Here is a 20312-nt window from a genome sequence, read left to right on the forward strand (position 1 = left end):
GTATTGCAGAGGTAAAATGTGTATTAATAGCTGACATCACAGTACATGTTACTCTAGGAGTATAATAATAAAAGAGATTCTCATGCAAAGTCATTAAAAAATTTAGAAAAGAGCAAAATGCTCTCAGATGTCCTACCAGGTTCCTCTGGAAACAGAGAATTCTGCTGAAGCTCAGCTATCACCAATGCTGATCAGACTGTCAACAGATAAAGGCCTTCTTTGCACAGTTAGAGCAGCTGGTAAGATGTAAAAGATGTTCACTTCAGAATTGTTTTCCACAGTGTTTTCACTGATTGGCTTCTTTTGGCAATATACACATTCTGAAGTGCACTAGTAGTTAGTTATCTTTGGATTTGTAGAGGTAGCAAAAGACTGAAAAGTGTGAATCTTTTTTTTTTGTTTTTAAACAGAAAAGGGGCTAGCTAGAGCATTTTAGACTACTTAGCTTAATTTCAGTTATTTGGAATAAAAAGCTGAACTATTTGGAAGCCAAATATAAGAACATAACAAGTTATTAAGTAACAATGAAACTGTATTTACTGAGGACAAGTTGGGTCAAACTAATTTCCCTGTATGGAAATGGAACCAAAATGTGGGCATGTGAGAAACACGGATGTTAAGTCTCTTGTCTTTCCTGAGTCTTCTTACACTATTCAACATGCCCTTCTCATAATTGTAGGGAATTGTCTTGATTAAATTACCACTAAACAGATGCAAAACTTTTTGAAAACCTGCATTTGATTGGTTAGCAAGTGTCAGAATAGAAAGACACTTCAGTCGTGGTTCTTGGGTAAGAACAGCCACCATTCTCACTACTGTGTTGAACAGAAAATAATCAGTGTGCTCTCAACAAGTGAGGGAGGGCAATAAGAGCTTATGCACCAACTGGAAAATAGAGCTAGAATTCAAAACAGCGGGATGCCTTTCAATGGGGACATATGCAAATTCTGCATTTAGGTAGGAATAAGATGAGCTGAAGATTGGAGGAGGACTGGCTCAGCAGTTGTTCTGTTGAAATGATGTAGAAAGCTTAGTGATTCCCAAGGTAAACATGAGTTAGAGGAGCAATGCTGTTCCGAAATAAGTTAACAAAACATTTTTGAAGTACCTAGTCAGGCAGAGCTATATATGAATTTGGAACTCCTAAACATATAACTTGTCCACTTAAGCACGTAAGTTGAGCAATTTAGACCTCCCTATGGAAGCCTTTAGGATTAAGTTTGACTACATAGAGGCAGAGGGGACCCCCTTTATGACTGAAAGAAGTGGGACTTTCATTTTAATAAAAAGAGAAAACAAATGTATAACAGTTTTCAGGAGTAAGATTCATCACCTGGCTTCTCTGAACTAATCACCTCCTTTCTCTGTATAATTAGAGGAGAAAAGTAGTGTGATTCATCTATTTCCATGTGGACACCTAAACTAGGTCAGATGAATCATGCCATCGTCCTCTCTACTGATTATCTGAAATATAGACTCATCTACTTCAGAGATGCATTTGGTCTTTCAACATGTCAACAATCAGGTAGGGAGGATCTAATCTGAAATACCTAAAAGAAGGAGAAGCAGATAATTTGTTCTCATTGGTCAGAGCAAATGAGAGTGTAGCAAAGCATGGGAATGATTTTGTTGGAGATTGTGGCCACTCTATTACTGTGCATTTTTTAAGACTTGGTTAAAATATGAGGTCATAAATCTAGTTGAACCTGCCCTGGGTTCAAAGGATGGATTAGAAGACTTATCAAGTTGCTCCTAGCCCTGTGTTTCTGTGTGATTTCATTGTTTAGTGAGAGGTATTCCAGTCCTACATAAGCTAGGATACACAGCTGTAAAGGGAATGGGGAGGTAATTATCCAGTTTTGAGTGATGCAAGGGGTGGCATACTCATCACATTGCCTGATGGGGCAGATCACATGATGGGGTGGAAATCACATTGGTTATAGTTTGACACATCTTTCCAACAGCTATTATCTCTAGCTCCTTGCAGAAAATCATTACATACCTTGAGATTGTGTGAGTTAGCAGTGCTGCAGCAGGAGTTGCAAAATGGGGTTTAGCCGAGCATATCCTAATAGTGGTAGGGTGAAAGGCTGTTAGCACCCCCACTAAAGCCGTGTACTAAAAGTAGATAATGTACTGGTTATATATACTCGTGATGTCTCTGAAAGTAAAAAAAAAAGTAGCAGTTAAAAAGACAGATTATCTTGTATATTTGGAAAGAATTTGTTGAAGGTTAAAGAGCATTAAGATATGAAACTTAAGGCAATAATTTCATGAACCCGTATTTATGTAATTATTAACACTACAGTAAACATAACTGATTTACATTTAAATCTAACATCTATTGTTCTTTGGTGCATTGAGTAACCTCTAACTAAATATTAATAGTCATTAAAAAGCATCTGGCTGAACAGAGAGCTTTGGCTGGAACTCAGGAAAAAAAGGAGAGTTCATGACCTTTGGAAGAAGGGGCAGGCCACTTGGGAGGACCACAAGGATGTTATGAGGTTATTCAGGGAGAAAATTAGAAGGGCCAAAGCTCAGCTAGAACTTAATCTTGCTACTGCCGTAAAAGACAATTAAAAATGTTTCTATAAATACATTAGCAGCAAAAGGAGGGCTAAGGAGAATCTCCATCCTCTATTGGATGCCAGGGGAAACATAGTGACAAAGGCTGAGAAAAAGCCTGAGGTACTTTATGCCTTCTTTGCCTCAGTCTTTAATAGTAAGACCAGTGATTCTACAGGTACCCAGCCCCTTGAGCCAGAAGATGGGGAGCAGTACAAAGCCCCCATAATCCAAGGGGAAATGGTAAGCAACCTGCTACACCACCTAGACATACACAAGTCTATGAGGCCAAATGGGATCCACCCAAAGGTACTGAGGGAACTGGTGGAAGTGCTCCCTAAGCCCCTTTCCATCATTTACCAGCAGTCTTGGCTAACCAGGGAGATCCCAGTTGACTGGAGGTTAGCAAATGTGATGCCTAGCTACAAGAAAGGCCAGAAAGAGATCTGGGGAACGACAGGCCTGTCAGTCTGGCCTCAGTGCCGGGGAAGGTTATGGAGCAGATCATCTTGAGTGCCGTCAGATGTGACACATGCAGAACAACCAGATGATCAGGCCCAGTCAGTATGGGTTTATGAAAGGCAGGTCCTTCTTGACTCGCCTGATCTCCTTCTATGACAAGCTTAGTAAATGAGGGAAAAGCTGTGGATGTTGTCTACGTGGACTTTAGTAAAGTCTTTGACACTGTTTCCCACAGCATTCTCCTGGAGAAACTGGCTGCTCATGGCTTGGACATGTATAACTTCACTGGGTAAAAGACTGGCTGGATGGCCAGGCCAAAAGAGTTGTGGTAAATAGAGTTAAATCCAGCTAGCAGCTAGTCACAAGTGGTGTTCCCCAGGGCTCAGTATTGGAGCCAGATCTGGTTAATATCTTTATCAATGATCTGGACAAGCAGATCAAGTGCACCCTTGGTCAGTTTGCAGATGACACCAAGCTGGATGGGAATGTTGGTCTGCTGGAGGGTAGGAAGGGTCTGCAGAGGGATCTAGATGGGCTGGATCGATAGGCTGAGGCCAATTGTATCAAGTTTAACAAGGCCAAGTGCTGGGTCCTGCAGTTGGGTCACAATAACTCCATGAAGCGCTACATGCTTGGGGAAGAGTGGCCAGAAAGCTGCCCGGTGGAAAGGGACCTAGGGGTGTTGGTCAACAGCTGTCTGAATATAAGCCAGCAGTGTTGCCCAGGTGGCCAAGAAGGCCAACAGCATCCTGGCCTGTATCAGAAATAGTGTGGCCAGCAGGAGTAGGGAAGTGATCCTCCGCCTGTACTTGGGACTGGTGAGGCCACACCTCAAATCCTGTGTGCAGTTTTGGGCCCCTCACTGCAAGAAAGACATTGAGTTGCTGGAGTGGGTCCAAAGAAGGGCAATGAAGCTGGTGAAGGGTCTAGAGCACAGGTCTTATGAGAAGCAGGGGTTGTTTAGTCTGGAGAAGAGGAGAGACCTTACTTCTCTCTACAACTATCTGAAAGGACTTTGTAGTGAGGTGGGTGTTGGTCTCTTTCACCAAGTATCAAGTGATAGGACCAGAGGAAATGGTCTCAGGTTGCACCAAGGGGAGGTTTAAATTGGACATTAGAAAAAATGTCTTTACTGAAAGGGTTATCAAGCATTGGAATGGGCTGCCCAGGGAAGTGGTGGAATCACTATCCCTGGAGGTAATTAAAAGACGTGAAACGTAGTGCTTAGGGACATGGTTTAGTGGTGGACTTGGCAATGCTAGGTGTATTGTTAGATTCAATGATCTTAAAGGTCTTTTCCGACCTAAACAGTTCTATGATTCTGTGATTCTAAGGGCCAAAGCTACTGGTAACAATGGATCATTTAACATGTATTGCTTTGCTCGTAGTTTCTAAAGAATGGTTTATGAGTTGGTGTAGAAATTAATTGTATTAAAATCAGGAGTCATACTGGGTAAGTTACAGTAGGGTGGACTATTCCAATCCATATCAATATTTGATCCTAAGTTGTTGTCATCAAAAGCAGCTACACAGAATATTCTGTATAACATTCATTAAAAAGTCCTTCTGGAAAAAATTTCTCTTTCCCGAGACTTGCTTGCTGTTGAAATATCTTCTGAATTTCACTTAAATTTGATAAGGTTATATACTAAAACTGTATGTCTTTTCATAACCAGTTGAGATAACTGGATTTTTATGTTGTTGTTGGCAGGTGCTATTTTCTTCTTGTAATTGGGAAAGTGCCTATTTGTCTGCCTCATTATCCACCTCCTGAGAGTTTCTGTCTTGTCAAGTTAGAAATCATACATTTATTAACCTATGTGAAACTTGGTAGTGCATACTTCAAAATAATTCCTGTTTGCAACATTCTGAAAACTAAGTACTGAAATATATGGAATAAAACAAAATGCTTTTGTTTCACCTACATTAAGCAGAATTTTGCACATAGCACTAATGACTAATAATGATTAGATCACTAATCACTAATATACCAGAGCAAAGGGACATACAGTTTTTCTTGTTGATATCCAACAGTTAAAGAGGAACATAGAGCTAACTTCAACAAAATACAGATCCAGTCATAAACTTCGTTGTTCCTGAATCTTCCATGGGTGTTCGTTTAAGAAATGCAGCCTTAAAGGACATTTTTTTCCTCTTTTTTCTCATTAAAAATGAAGTGCAGTGCAGTGCAGTGTAATGCAGTGAAGTGAAAAATAATAAATGCGTATAATCCCTTACCAAACTCTTTGGAGGCTCTTTGAAACCCATGACATGTGGTCATATGTTAAGTAAGCGAACTCTTGAAATTCTTTGACTGACTAGTGTGACGATTTTTAGTGTGGAATTCCTCACTCTATCAGATGCAGGAATTCACCAAACTCAACCAACACTTAGAAGAAAGCTGTCAGATTAAATATTCAGTGATAGAAAATGAATATTTTTACCTGTTTGATGTACAAGAAATGTTGATCTGTAGTGTGCATCTGCTAGAACCTGATTATCATTTTACTGTAACCTGTATAAATCAATGAAATTGAGTGAGTATTGCCAGCATAAAACTGGGATAATTGGGGAAAAAAAATCAGGTCTAAACTTTCGAATATAAAGACAAAAACTTTATCTAATGTCAATCATCATCATAGCTTTATGGAAATCTTCCTGAGGTTGTTCTTTCTTTTCATGTGTATTTCATCTGTGATTCCTTGATAATCACTTTTGCTAAAGCTAGCATGTAAAGTCATGATGCTTCGGCAACCCTCTGGAAACTGCGTGTACACTTTATTTCATACGAAGAAAAACACATTCCCAGCTGTGCAGAAGGAAAGAGGATTTGCATAAATATATTATAAGTTTGTCATTTATCCTTCATTAATACCACTTTGTAGAAGCATGATCATCTCAGCTCTTTTGAATGCAGTATTGTATTATGTTTGATGACACTTTCTTTTAATACTCGTTCCTTACAAAAATCTTAGGGATTCATCCTGATTAAATGTAGATCTTAGTGTATCTGAGCAATTTGTTCTAATGTCCCTTTATAGTCAAGGGAGAGAAATAAGCACTTCCAGAGAGCAGTTCATCTCAACCAAAAGTAGTCATCTAAAGTCAGAGAGATAAATCATGCCTTATAAGTGCTTGTTTCTCTCACCTGACTTTCAGGGAGGTGTAGGTGACTAGCTCACGTATATACATTTGAAATTATGTGAAATTAATTTTACCCTTCTAATCAATTAGTTTTCTGACCCTCCTATCTCAACATCATACTGCTATAAATTCCAAATTTCCCTTTTGAGAAAATACCCTTTTCATACATCTGATGTGACTTGACTTCCTTATTTATTATGGCAACTGTGTAAAAATGCATATCATAAATCATTATTAATTTAATGTCCTTTTGCAAACCATGCATAACATCTTATATCAAAAGGTTTTCAAACAACTTCATTATATGATACCAGTTTTAAAGCTGTGATTCCATGGAGTATTCTGCTTGCAACTCTGAGCGTATTTCATTCCAAAGTAGTAATCAATATATTCACAATTCAGAAATATTTTCCTCCAACGAGAAAGCATTCCCTGTGAAATACAGAGAACAATGAAAAACCAGAGAGGAGGTAAGCAGAATCCAGGAGGAAAAGGTTTTGGTAGAGATCTATTTATTGCTAGTAATTTCTTCTCCTGACACCATACAAAACAATATACTCTTGTGGCTTCCAAAATGGCAAGATAAGTGGTCCTGTTGTCATTACTATTAAAAGGATAACGAGAGACTGTAAAAAACAAACAAACCACTTTTGTGAGAAAAGTGGAATCACTGATTATAACTAGATAAAATAATAACCATGTGATATTCATTCATGTAATTATTATTCATTCATTCATATGACAATCATTCAATATTAAAATATCATCTATCAAGGTAAGATTAAATATTTTACATTCCAGTTACAACTTAGGAGTATGTTAAATAGCAGATTCTAAGGTTAGATATTTTAAAATGAACAGTAGTAAGTTTCACTGAAAAGTTAAAAACTAATTTACTGAACCATTGGTGATGATTTTCATTAAATTATAAAAAATAATGAAGCTCCAGAGAACTGGAAAAAAGATAATTTTATTCCAATGTTTTATAAAAGAAAATACATGACTTGGAGATCATAGTATCAGAAAAGATTAACATGAGTCCTGTTGCAGTGCTGGGCGTGTTCTGTATAAATAAAAAGATAAAGAAGGAAAAGAAAAAAACACTGAATTTGTTGATTTACAAAGGAAACTCTACATGGCAAGACAGTCAGTATCAGGATTACTAAGAAAAGATTAACACTGAGTGATGATATTAAATAGATTATAATAAAAATGAGAAGTACAATTATCAATTCTGACTAGCAAAAAGATGTAGCACAATCATGAGTGAAATGCATCTCACCTTGCTTTGAGACATATTTTTCTAGATTCTGAGTTCAGTTTTGGGCCCCTCACTGCAAGAGAGACATTGAGGTGCTGGAGTGTGTCCAGAGAAGGGCAACGAAACTGGTGAAGGGCCTGGAGAACAGGTCTTACGAGGAGCAGCTGAGGGAACTGGTGTTGTTTAGCCTGGAGGAGGCTGAGGGGAGACCTTACTGCTCTCTACAACTACCTGAAAGGAGGTTGTAGTGAGGTGGGGATCAGTTTCTTCTCCCAAGTAACCAGCAATAGGAGAAGAGGAAATGGCCTCAAGTTGTGCCAGGGGAGGTTTAGATTGGACATTAGGAAAAATTTCTTTACTGACAGAGTGATCAGTCATTGGAACAGGCTGCCCAGGGAAGCTGGTGGAGTCACCGTCCCTGGAGATGTTCAAAAAATGGGTAGACATGGCATTTGGGACATGATTTAGTGGGCATGGTGGTGTTAGGTTGATGGTCTTGGGCATCTTTTCCAATCTAATGATTCTATGATTCTATGAACTAAAAAAGAAGATTACAATATAACTAAACCAAGCTCAAAATCACAGTATATGCAAGGAACTTCTAACATCTGAGTATCTGAATAATTTGCCACTGAACACAGGACAACTTAGAAGGTACTCAATGGATTCTAATTTCAGTTTCTTAATTTAGTTTTTTTTGTGGGTTTTTTTTTTTTTTTTCCAAGAAAGCTAAAATAAATTCAAGACCAAACAAGACCTAACAAATTCTGAAGTCTGTTTTCAGTAGTTCTGGCTATAAAGCCTGGGGTGTATCACTATCACTTGGCAACACAAAGTTGGTTGGACTACAGGTTTAGTCTGTTCTACCTGTTTTCTTACTGACTTCAATGGTAAGTCTGTAATCATAGAATCGCAAAACGGTAGGGGTTGGAAGTGACCTCTGGAGATCAACCCCCCTGCTAAAGCAGGTTCATCCAGAGCAGGCTGCATAGGACTGCATTTAGATGGGTTTTGAGTATCTACAGGGAAGGAGACTCCACAACTTCCCTGGGCAGTCTGTTACAGTGCTTTGTCACCCTCAGAGTAAAGAAGTTTTTCCTTATGATCAGATTAAACGTCCTGTGTCCCAGTTTGTGCCCATTGCCCCTTGTCCTGTCACTGGGCACCACTAAAAAGAGTCTGGCCCCATCCTCGTTTGACAGCTGCCCTTTAGATATTTCTGAGCATTGATAAGATCATAGAATGTATTGGGTTGGAAGGGACCTCTAAAGGTCATCTAGTCCAACCCTCCTGCAATAAGCAGGGACATCTCTAACTAGGTCATGTTGCTCAGAGCCCCATCAAACCTGACTTTGAATGTTTCCAGGAATGAAGCTTCCACTACCTCTCTAGACAACCTGTTCCAGTGATCCACCACCCTCATATTAAAGATGTCTTCTCAGTCTTCTCTTCTCCAGGCTAAAGAGCCCCAGGTCTCTCAGCCTTTCCTCATAAGAGAGATGCTCCAGCCCCCTAATCATCCTCATAGCCCTCCACTGGGCTCTCTCCAGTAGGTCTCTGTCCCTCTTGAACCGGAGAGCCCAGAACTGGACACAGTACTCCAGATGTGGCCACACCAGGGCAGAGTAGAGGGGGAGGAGAATCTCCCTCGACCTGCTGGCCACACTCTTCTTAATGCACCCCAGGATGCCATTGGCCTTCTTGGCCACAAGGGCACATTGCTGGCTCATGGTCAAATTTCTGTCGACCAGAACTCCCAGGTCCTTCTCCACAGAGCTGCTCTCCAGCAGGTCAGCCCCCAACCTGTACTGGTGCATGGGGTTATTCCTCCCCAGGTGCAGGACCCTACACTTGCCCTTATTGAACCTCATCAGGTTCCTCTCTGCCCAACTCTCCAGCCTGTCCAAATCTTGCTAAATGGCAGCACAACCCTCTGACGTATCAGCCAGTCCTCCCAGTTTTGTATTGTCAGCAAACTTGCTGAGGGTGCACTCTGTCCCTTCATCCAGGTCGTTGATGAATATGTTGAACAAGACTGGACCCAGTACTGTCCCCTGGGGAGCACCGCCAGTTACAGGCCTCCAACTGGACTCTGTGTCACTGATCACAACCCTCTGAGCTCTGTCCTTCAGCCAGTTGTCAATCCACCTCACTGTCCACTCCTCTAACAGACACTTTCTAAGCTTACCTATGAGGATGTGGTGGGAGATAGTGTCAAAAACTGTGCTGAAGTCAAGGTAGAATATATCCACTGCTCTCCTCTCACCTACCCAGCCAGTATGCCTGGGTATTGTATCTATGAGTTGTATCAATTTGAAATATATGTTAATGAGGAGCAGTTTTAGTGAGTCTCGAATGTCTTCTGCTGACACTTAGCCTTTTGATCTCCCTCCCATATAACCTTCACAGGCAATGCCCTAATGAGTTCATTCCTTATAATTCATTTATATGTCTTGAAGACTTTATTCTTCCAGCTCATTTTTCAGATATGATAAATGATTAGGGGATTTTGCAGTATATCTAGCACTGCATACTACTTTGTAGTTAGAAATAATTACACTGAATTTCCCACCTGTATGTATTTCCCTGTTTGATGTATTTTAAGCAAAGATCTTACGTATGTAATACTGGGTGGATTAATTTCTTTTCATAATTATTCTTTTCCATGATTTTTTAATGCCTTTTGTTTGCTAGGCTGTAAACTGTGCCTGAGATATTCCCCTTGGACTCCAATAGGACAATGTATGCAAGATACAATTGATTTGGCTATAAATCTTTAGTAGAGAGAGTTTGATGCTTCTGGATTATTTGTGCTGCCCATAAACATAAGGAAAACATGAGACCACTGAACATGAATGGCAACTGGCCACAGGCTAATACTTTGCCATAGGACTTTTCAAGTCGTAATACATTCATGATACTATTAGGTTTTTCAGCTTTTGCCTGGATTTAGTTATCTGGATTCCTGTATATTATGGGCTGATATTTAAGTTAATCCAGGCTCATCAGTTTTGCGCCCCCTCTGGACTGTGAAAGGCATTCATACTAAATACTATGTCTGTAGTTCAAGAATGGGTTTTAACCTGTCTGGTTATAATTTATGGAGTTCTATATGTTACCATGCCTAAGCGTGACTGAATTTATAATATTTGATGTAGGCTGGTGAATTACTGCTGAATTATAAGACTTCATAACTTGTTGGCCCACTACTAATACCAGATTTTGAATTTATGAGACTAACTTTGTGTTAAGTACTATGGGCATTTCAAAAGGTAATACTCAGGATTTAGTCCATTCATTTTCTCATTTAGCAGCTTGTATAGAACATCTATCCATGTGAAGAAAGGGTAAACTTAAGAAAATGCGGTTGCTTTATAACAACATGATTCTATAGAAATTTGTTTTAAATTAATATTCTAAGGTACCTGTAGTAGAAAGACACTTTCCCAAAACTGTGGAGGTTGAGAATTGCAGGGTTGGTTTAAAATCCAATCTAAATTCAATTTCATTTTGTGCAGTACTTCCATTAAATCTGATTAATGTCCAGGGATAAAACACAAGATTTATTTTTTATTCTCTTTGTTAGTTGTTCTAGTAAACAAGGCATTTGTATACTTTTGTGTTGTCTTTTAAAGCCAGTGAACCACTAGACTGACTACTACTTTGTGATATCATTACAATTTAGAAGCTCTGGTGGTTCTCAGGAACAGAAAAGTTAAAGAAAGTGAATGAAAGATTGCATATCTTTTAAAGCAATGACCTGATAATTATTTTACGTCACTTTGTGATTACTTTGTTAAATACACTATTATCAAAAAAGAATGTATATATATATATACTGATACAAAGAATCAGCTGAATAAATGCAATGCATAAAACAAACAAGTCCTCATCCACATTTTTTTTCTTAGCGGTGTGTTTTGTTCCTTCTTAGCAAAACCAGGAAGAGAGTTATTACTGTTCTTTGAAAAAAATTAATGGGATGATATATTGACAGCCCTGATTTTTTTACTTAGGAGTGTGCAAATCATAATTTGAAGTGTAGCTGAAGAAAAATAAAGTTGACATGTCACCACCCATGGTACATGCTAGACTTTATTCACAGTTGTGCTGCACAAGGTATCTGTAGGATATTGTATAGCGGTTGCTACAAAGATCTCGTAAAGGATGGAGGTGAGGCACTGAGCCTGCAGATTAAAAAATAATTTAATAACAGTAAAATGAGCTTGTCTGGCTCATCTTGGTTATACTTAAACTGTCTTATATATTGGATTTAAACTGATTGAAAACTCACCGCTTCTTTTATGTGGCTGAATGATTAAGACTGATGATATTAGTCTGGGCCCATAGACTTAAAAGACAAAGAAATACATTGTTAAATCTATGATATGCTTGCAGTAGTGAACCAGCATAACTTGATTTGTCATTGAAGTCTCTGAAAGTGTTGTGATTGCCATTGCTGGGTGTTCACAGGAGCTGTTCAATATTGAAAGTAAACATAGGTCCGCTTTGCTGTCTGTCATTCTTCAAGTTGTCTGAGAGCAAAACAAATCTCTGGAATAGCTTTGGGGGTTATAACATAGGAAATGTGCCAGTAGAATAAACCTGATTTAGAAATTTTGTAAGAAATCTTAAAATGACTGTTAAACAGAATGATGCAGAATCGTAAACACAAGTGGCCAGTATTATAATATGCTGTTTAGAAAAGCACAAATAGTCAATAACTCATGCTGTTGATTATTGTACTCATCCATCTGTGGGTTGCTGGGGCACGAGCAATGTAGTTCAATCTTGAAGGTTTACTGTTGTTTAGACCACATTGTAAAACCTATTGATTATCTATGTGCAGCATGATTTATTCTTTCATCTAATATTTGTGGTCTTGGTAATAGGATGCTGCAGCAGTGGATTGTAACAGGCATTTTAGATCACATACTTTATGGTTTTCATCTAGGAAAAAGTAATAATAAAAAATTGGGAAGAGTAATAAAAACCTTATTCATGTCATTCTAAAGAGATTATTATAACATCATTATTTTACTAACATTACCTAGTTTATCAAAGGTTATCTGAAGCATTGGCAAAATTTCTGTAAAAGGCTGAACCTACAGTTACAAAAATAGACATTTTCAGAGGAGGCTTTAATATTCTTCACACTTTATTATTTTAAATCATCTAAACCAAGAATGAGTTTGACTTAAATTTTTGTCTTTGTTATTCTGGTTGCTCCAAGCTTTTATATGAAGGGTTCTTGAGTCAGTGATAACTGGGTATTTATATTTCAGTTCGGTTGTCTAGGCCACCTAGTACCATTTTAAGTGCAACACAAAGCCTGCAGATGTGACACAGGTCCTTCAGGATACCCATACTCTTCCAAACAGGCAGATAAATGGCATCTACCATTGAAAATGGTATTAAACACTCTTAGGCAGCTAAATAAAGCCTCCATAGTGGGACTGTACTTTCTTTGAATTCTTCATTCCCTCCAATAAAAATGAGACATAATGTACAGTAACATATTTAGGGCTATAATTTAGCTGTCCATGCATATGTGCCTCCATGTAAGCTAGGTGTCCAAACTGCCGTTGTAGCTGGTGGAGATCTCATCCTCGGTTCAGTCACCTTAAAGTATACATCTTGATCAATCTAGTATGCCCTATCTGATCTGTATCTCTGCTGCTCCAGAAGGATGTGAGTCTCCCATACACATATGCACAATGTGACGTGCAGTGCAGGTGTCTTAGGTACATATGGCATGACTTGCTGAGGTTGAGAAAAGTCACAGAGCTGGTGGCAATGCAGGCAGCTGTGGTCTACAGAGTTACTCAGCTGGCACTTCCACATGTCAATCCATGGGATAAACTGAAGAGGCTTTGCTGTACTGAATAGGTCTCCATTGGTGGGAGCCTAGCTCCATGCAGGGTCCTGACTTTAGGAGTCTGACTTTTGAAACAAATCAAACCCTTTCCTGAATCACTGTGGTACTTGGCATGTATGAATGATTGTAGTGAAATTCACTTTAGGAGAGATGCACATATATATGTGCCATAGTAATGGAGGGGGGGAGGGGGGAGGGAGACGAATGGGATGTACTTTCCTGCTCTTTACCATGGGCAGGCAACACTTTTTTTCTTACTTACGTGAATGTTAGAGGAATGGAAAAGAGGGAGATATCAAAACCAGTCTTAAGGGTGGTGTGAAATGTGAAACTAAGAATTAATAGAGATAGCAGATAGCAGAGGAATAGAAGTAATGACTCTGATTTATAAGCATGTATCTTGTTTTTATTGGAGAAAACAAAGAACGCACAGAAAGTTAAAACAGATTAGTTTAATATGTCTTCTCTGTGATCTTTTCACAAAGCATGCAATTTCAAACCTGCTGAAGTCAGTGAGAATCATTTCACTGACCTGAACAAGCCTTTTCTCAGAATATATGACATTTATTCTTATGCATAGATATATAAATTAAAGAGGTGATAGCCAGTCTTGTTTATTATATTAAAACTATTCTGAGTTTTCTACTATTCCTTTCAGCCAGTGACTTAACAGCACACTTCACATTGCTTCAGTAATTGCCTGACATACTTTGACACTATTTGATTCTGCCTATTTTTAGTACTGTTTGGACAGTATTAACTGTACTTCATGCTTTTCCTCACTTTATAGAGACCTGTTAAAAAAGTAAATATGAAAAAATAAATACATAAGTACGTACTTGTAAAGCTGGAATGAAAGTTACTGACTCACAACCATCCAGTGGATAAAATGGGTTAATACTTAAAGTGTTTCTATGTATTTTTATTCTCGACTCTAGGGTAAGTTTCCTTTTGATCTATGTATTGCTCCTTTGCCTTCCCTGAAATGCAGGCTTCTCAGGCAGAAGTAGGAAATTCCTCAATGTGAACACTCCTTCTGTTTTGAAAGCGAGCATTTTTCCTTACCTGCAAATCCTCGATCAAGTCAGGAGTGAATACTTCTCCAGCATACTTTAACTGTCTTATTAAAAACTACTCCGTGTACTTAAGGATTGCCACCTAACACATGAAATGAAGAGTTAGTTTACCCATTCAGGCTTTACCAGTTATGCAGATCTTGAGGCTTAGGGTGGGTGTATCCATCACAGTGCCCAAGGTGAGCAACTCTGCATGTTCCAGCACTTTGCTTGAGCATAGCAATTGCCAGACTAAACAGCATTGCTCAAAAGCACATTCTTATGTGTTTGGTACGTGTCCTTCCTTTGGAAGACAAGAAGACAAAACTGTTCAATCTCTTAAAAGTAAAGTTTTAATGGAATGAAAGAGTTGTTTAAATTGTTTAATGTTACTTTTGGCATCCGTTTACAACAGTAAGAGGAATGACTTGAAGTGGAGTGGCTGAGAGCATTTAACTTTCTATTGCAACTTGCAGAATGGGTTGTGAAGTGAGGGAGCTAATGTATGTGTATATGTAGACAGGTACAGCAGGGCTTTGTTGTATTTTGTAACTTAATAACTCAGCTTACAATCAATTTCCTTTTATATTCTTTTGGACTGTGTTTACTATATCCTGCCAAGAAAATATACGGATTATTAATTGTGTTGTAACATTACTTGTAAGGTGTTTACCTATATACAAAATATGATTGTCACAGTTTGTGATAAGTTTGTCTCTTCGTAAATTCTAGTGCAATAATACATTCAGGATAAATTTAAGATGTCCTGAAGTAATTGTTTTAAGTTCTTACACTTAATTTCTTATTTTTTAAACCTTAGAAATAATGAAGTTTTTTTTTTATTACAGAAACCTTTGAAATGCTTATCAAACTGGCTGAGAATTACACAAGCACACTTTTCTGCAATGCATATAGAAGCATGGCTGCTGAGGCTACTGCACGTGTTCAGGAGTTTTTCACAGATGTTGGACTCTTCATATTTGGCCCAGATGTTAGCACAGAGGAATTTGTCAACAGATTTTTTGACACTCTGTTCCCAGTAGCGTACAACCACATCATTAACCCTGGTCTGACTGACATTTCACTGGAATATGCGGAGTGCCTCCGAATGTCGAGAAGAGACATCAGGCCCTTTGGTAATGTTCCCAAAAAAGCCACAGAAGAAATGGGAAGATCACTGTTAACCAGCCGGACTTTCTTGCAGGCTCTGAATTTGGGGATTGAAGTGATCAATACAACAGATCATCTGCATTTCTCTAAAGACTGCAGCAGAGCTTTACTGAGAATGCAGTACTGTCCCCATTGCCAAGGGCTGACTTTAAGTAAGCCCTGTATGGGCTACTGCCTCAATGTCATCCGAGGCTGCTTAGCTAACATGGCAGAAATGGATCTTCATTGGCGGGGATATATTCAGTCCCTGGAGGAGCTCTCAAGTGCCATGAGTGGAACATACGACATTGAGCACGTACTTCTAAATTTTCATTCACTTGTTAACGATGCACTTGTACAGGCTCGTATCAATGGGCCAGAATTATCTGAGAAGGTAAGAAGCTGTTTTTATCCACACTTGGTGCAAACGTGACGCTAAGAAAAGTAACACTGATAACTGTTATTAGTTTGGCCATTTTTTATGGTGACGAACATGTTCGTATCTGAGTTCAGCTTTATTTGACAATACATTTTTGCAGCACTGCCAGTTTTTGATTTAATCATGCACATGACCTGCTGATTTCCCGTGTTCTATTCATAAGTTTAACATCAAATACAGAGTCAACATTTTGGCAGCATTTACAGTAAAGGCTTTTCAAAATGAAAAAAAATTCTTGTGTGGAATTTATCTTCTCCCATTTCCTATTTTTCAAAATTTTACTGAGTGAAAATTTTTGTTGCACAGTCCAATGAAAACTTCTATTCCTTCACCCTTTTTATTTAGAAGCTAACATTTTCAGTAGATGCACTGAATAGCTTTAAGTTTAACTTTACAACTGCATCTGTTAAGTTCTGCTCAACAAGGGTGAACAATGGAAGGTGCAATTAAGCTTGGAAGCTTAAAATATTACTGAGGAAAGTAAATTATCCAGTGAAAAACTAATTCTGCAAATATTCTATAAAAATAGAATAATACCCTGACATTTGTGTAAATGAGAGTGTTAAATCTCAGCAATAATATTTGTTTACATATTGGAAACTTATTATACAACATACTGGGAGTAATTTTTAGGAGCACAAAAAATGTTTTTCATGAACTGAAGAAAATTGTTTAATTGCTTCATTGTTATCTTATATGCACATAAAGATAAATTTAAACATTTCTTCTTTTAAATACCAGCGACCTGTCTTAAAGAACCTGTAACCACATATATTATTTACATAATTTTGTAGATTTCAGAGAAAGCAGCACAGTTCATTTCCAACATGAACTAAGTCCTTCCTTACATATACTTAAGAGAAAAAGCAAGTTACATGAGAGCTGTGTTACCTGTGAATGTATGAAGTGAAGAATTTTAAGGTATTGTTAGGAAAAATACACGGTATTTAGCTACACATTAGAAAGAAAGATAGTATATCTGCAATTTATGAAGGTTATGTAAGTAGCAAAACTTGAATTCTTCCTGTGTCATATTTAATCCACAATACCTTTTGTAATTGTGTTTTTCTCTGTATTCTTACATGCAGACTTCACTGACAGTGACATATTCTGTGTTTAATGCTGGACTGGATGTCTTGGTCTGGGGAGATGCCTTTAGTTTTACAGTAAACACAGGTCTAAACAGGGTATCTGGGTGTCACTGTGGTGTGGCATCACCTGAAGTGCAGTAATACTTCTGTCACAGCCTGCCTCTTTACGTGACTAGCTGAAGTTGAAGCAGCGTCTTAGGCTAAGCAGCTGATATGACCTCTAACAATAGACAACTTGACCTGAAACAATAAACAGAGGATTCTTAATTTCTTACTAAGATCCACAGTCTATTAAAACAGATTCTTCATCCTGCCTGTAGTCAGTGAAAACAGGGAAATTGCCCATTTCTAGGAATTTCCCATTTTATCTGCTTTATACCAGCCAGCTACATTATCCAGAATCCTCTGCTGCTGAACTTCCTTGAGAAAAACTGATTTTTTTTTTGAAAGGGCTTTCACTAACAGTTTGGCTGAAAAGTGCTCACTGATGTCTAATTCCTAGTATGTTTCAGAGCTACAGTTGCCTTTTAAGGATATTCCCTGTTCCTCCTCAGATTTTTTTGGGATCTTTTTGCCTACAGTTTTCAGGAACAAGCTAGAATAAGAAGCTGAAGGCTCAAGGGAAGGACTTCTGTTTCCTGATTCATCCTGGGTCATTTAGTTTGAAAAGTTTTAGACTTGGATTGGATTTTCAACAGTGAACCGTCATTGGCCCAGACTTAAAAGTCTCAGCACGCTCATGTTTTCAAAATAAAATTTTTTATTCTCCAAAATAGTATATTTTACTCAATTTTAGTAAAAAATCAAATGGGTGAAGGGTTCTCCACCCAGTGTTCTGGCTTAATGAAAATTTCAGATTGATCCAAAATAAAATGCTTTATTTTGATGTTCTTGAAAACTCTATGCCTTCCTTCTCACCGTCTCCCATATGATGTAAGGAATACTAAAATTTCTTACGTAATGTTAGTTTGTGCCCATGTGTTTGTTCAAAGATCAAGCATTTACTTCTGTTGTATTAAGATCTTATATAGAATCACTTCCAAACTTCAAAAATTAAATGTTTCATTTTTCACTTAATTATGTCAGACCTATGCATTTAGATATATCTTTCACTTAATCACTATGTTATAATTGACCAATCCTTTCTTTCTTTGATATGTGATTTGGTCAAATTACACTATTATGCATTGATCCGTTGAAACAAGGTGATCTAGTCAGTCAGTTCTGATTCGCTGAGTATGGCTTGAGTATATTTCATGTTCTCCCATACATTAGGTATCAAGACCTAATTCTGACATGTAATAAACACAGTCTTTCAGCTTTAAGAGGCAGAGCACATGAATTCAGTTGAAATTGGCTCATTAATATTTATTTCTTTTATCTTCAGAGTGACTCATGAACTGTTTCAAATTTTGATAAGCAATTAATGCATCAGTGATTCTAACAGACACAGAAAAGATGATTATGAGCCAGCAAATAATGGCTCGCTTAGGCACGCAGCAGTCGCTGCAGTTTTGAAAGTGAATTTCATCACAGTAGGTGCTTATGAGTTTCAAAGAAGCAGACAGAGGAAAAAAAACTTTAAAAGTTTGAATGTATGATATGTACATATGCAAATGTTAATATGAGAATCAACAGAGTATCCTGCTTAGTGATACAGGTATTTGTACGCTTTTTATCTAATCGTGTGTATGTTTCTATAAATAACTATGTGTAAAGGACTTTTTTCCTAACATGTTGCATGACTCTCTGTATTTAAATCTAATGTTTAGTCATACTTCAAGCTCTGTGTGGTGTGGAAAGCCCACTAATGCTTATATAACATGGCTTCCTTTTACAAAACTCTTTTTTCCAGTAATTTACAACTTTTTCCCTTTTCTGCTTGGGTCAGCAGAGCAGTGTCATGTTGTCACCAGCTGAAATTTCTCTTTGCCTTTGTTCTTCCTGTTTCGAATTCACACTCCCAGTTCCTTCCTCACACAGCTCCGCTGACTGACAAATAAGTACAGCACCCATTCATCATCTCTATGCCTGGACATTATTCTATGCTATTCTGTAGAATCTAGTGGAGATGTGTGGGTTGTGCAACTATTCACATATTTAAATATGTTCATCTATATATATATTGACATGTATTTAATGATAATTCTGTTCTGTGTTCCTGAAGTCTATATATATCCATTTATGTACTACTTATGCTCGGTCCATAGTGGACTTTATGGTTTTTTAGCTGGTAGGAGTTTGAACAGAAATTTTTTAGCAGACTTCTGTGTATATGCTCATGCAGATATAATGTAACAGAAGTTTAAGAAAGCTGAATCATAAAAACCAAGAACATTATTAGATAATCTGAAAGAGATGATGTGTAGTTCTTAAGTATTGAGTAACAGGTAAAAATGCTTGTAGCTACAAAGGAGCTTGTAGATTCATCCTATGCTTCTCTTTGAGCTCAGCCTGAGTTACCACATGCCAATCTCTGAGCTTGTGTACAGCCAGGGAATCGCCACTGAGGGAAACTGCAGGCTAATGAGTGCACAAGAACTTTGTAACACATTTAAGCCTTATTTAAGGAAAAACAAGCACTCAAAAAAGCTACAGAAACTTGTTTCATGTTGCCTCCATGCTGTTATGCTAGCCACTGTCAGTGTTAAGACAGAAGGACAAAGAGCGACTTCAGCAAGATTTATGAAGTTTTGATGTGGATGGAGCCTACTATCCCCAGCATAAGGGCATGTTCATGTTCCCTTTAGGCATGGGTTACTGGCGTGGCCCCATGCCATGGAAAGGCAAGTTCCTGTGTGACAGTGTGGTTCAACGGCAGCTTAAGCCAGTGTCACCCTTGGTTGCCCAAGTCCTGCTCTGGCACCATCCTCAGCTGTGTGTTTTCACCCCTTTCCCTGTGTGCATGCTGCTTTGGCAGCTGAAACTCAAGCTGGTTGAGGGAGCTGTCTGTAAGAGAGAGTCTCTTAGCCATGGTTTTGTTTTGGTGCGTGAGGACTTGTGCTGTCAGGCACTGGGTAATGCAGCAGCTGAGAGGTCCACTGGAATGGAACAGACAGAGGACCTGAGAGGAGGTGAAATGGGTCCAAGGCAAGAGCTGAAGGAAGAGGGGAAAGGAACAGGAGAGAAGAGAAAGAGACAGTCACAAAGCTTTATAATTAAATCTTTCCTCCAGACTTTACATTAAAGTATTGTGCTTCATTCCCAAAAGATCAATGGTGTTTGGGATTAATATTGAATAAAAGAGATGAAAAGGAATATTGAT

General features: G+C 38.2%; 1 protein-coding gene across 2 annotated transcripts in view; it reads left to right on the forward strand.

The window, feature by feature from the left end:
* GPC5 (glypican 5) overlaps window positions 1–20312 on the forward strand; it is a 789997-nt gene that overhangs the window by 126185 nt on the left and 643500 nt on the right. For both annotated transcript variants that reach the window (XM_086482021.1, XM_086482022.1), the window contains exon 3: window positions 15217–15911. In XM_086482021.1, the coding sequence (XP_086338147.1) occupies window positions 15217–15911 (695 nt within the window). The remainder of the gene's footprint in view (window positions 1–15216; window positions 15912–20312) is intronic.

Source organism: Leptosomus discolor, chromosome 1 (assembly GCF_034619465.1).
Source record: "Leptosomus discolor isolate bLepDis1 chromosome 1, bLepDis1.hap2, whole genome shotgun sequence".
NCBI lineage: Eukaryota > Metazoa > Chordata > Aves > Leptosomiformes > Leptosomidae > Leptosomus > Leptosomus discolor.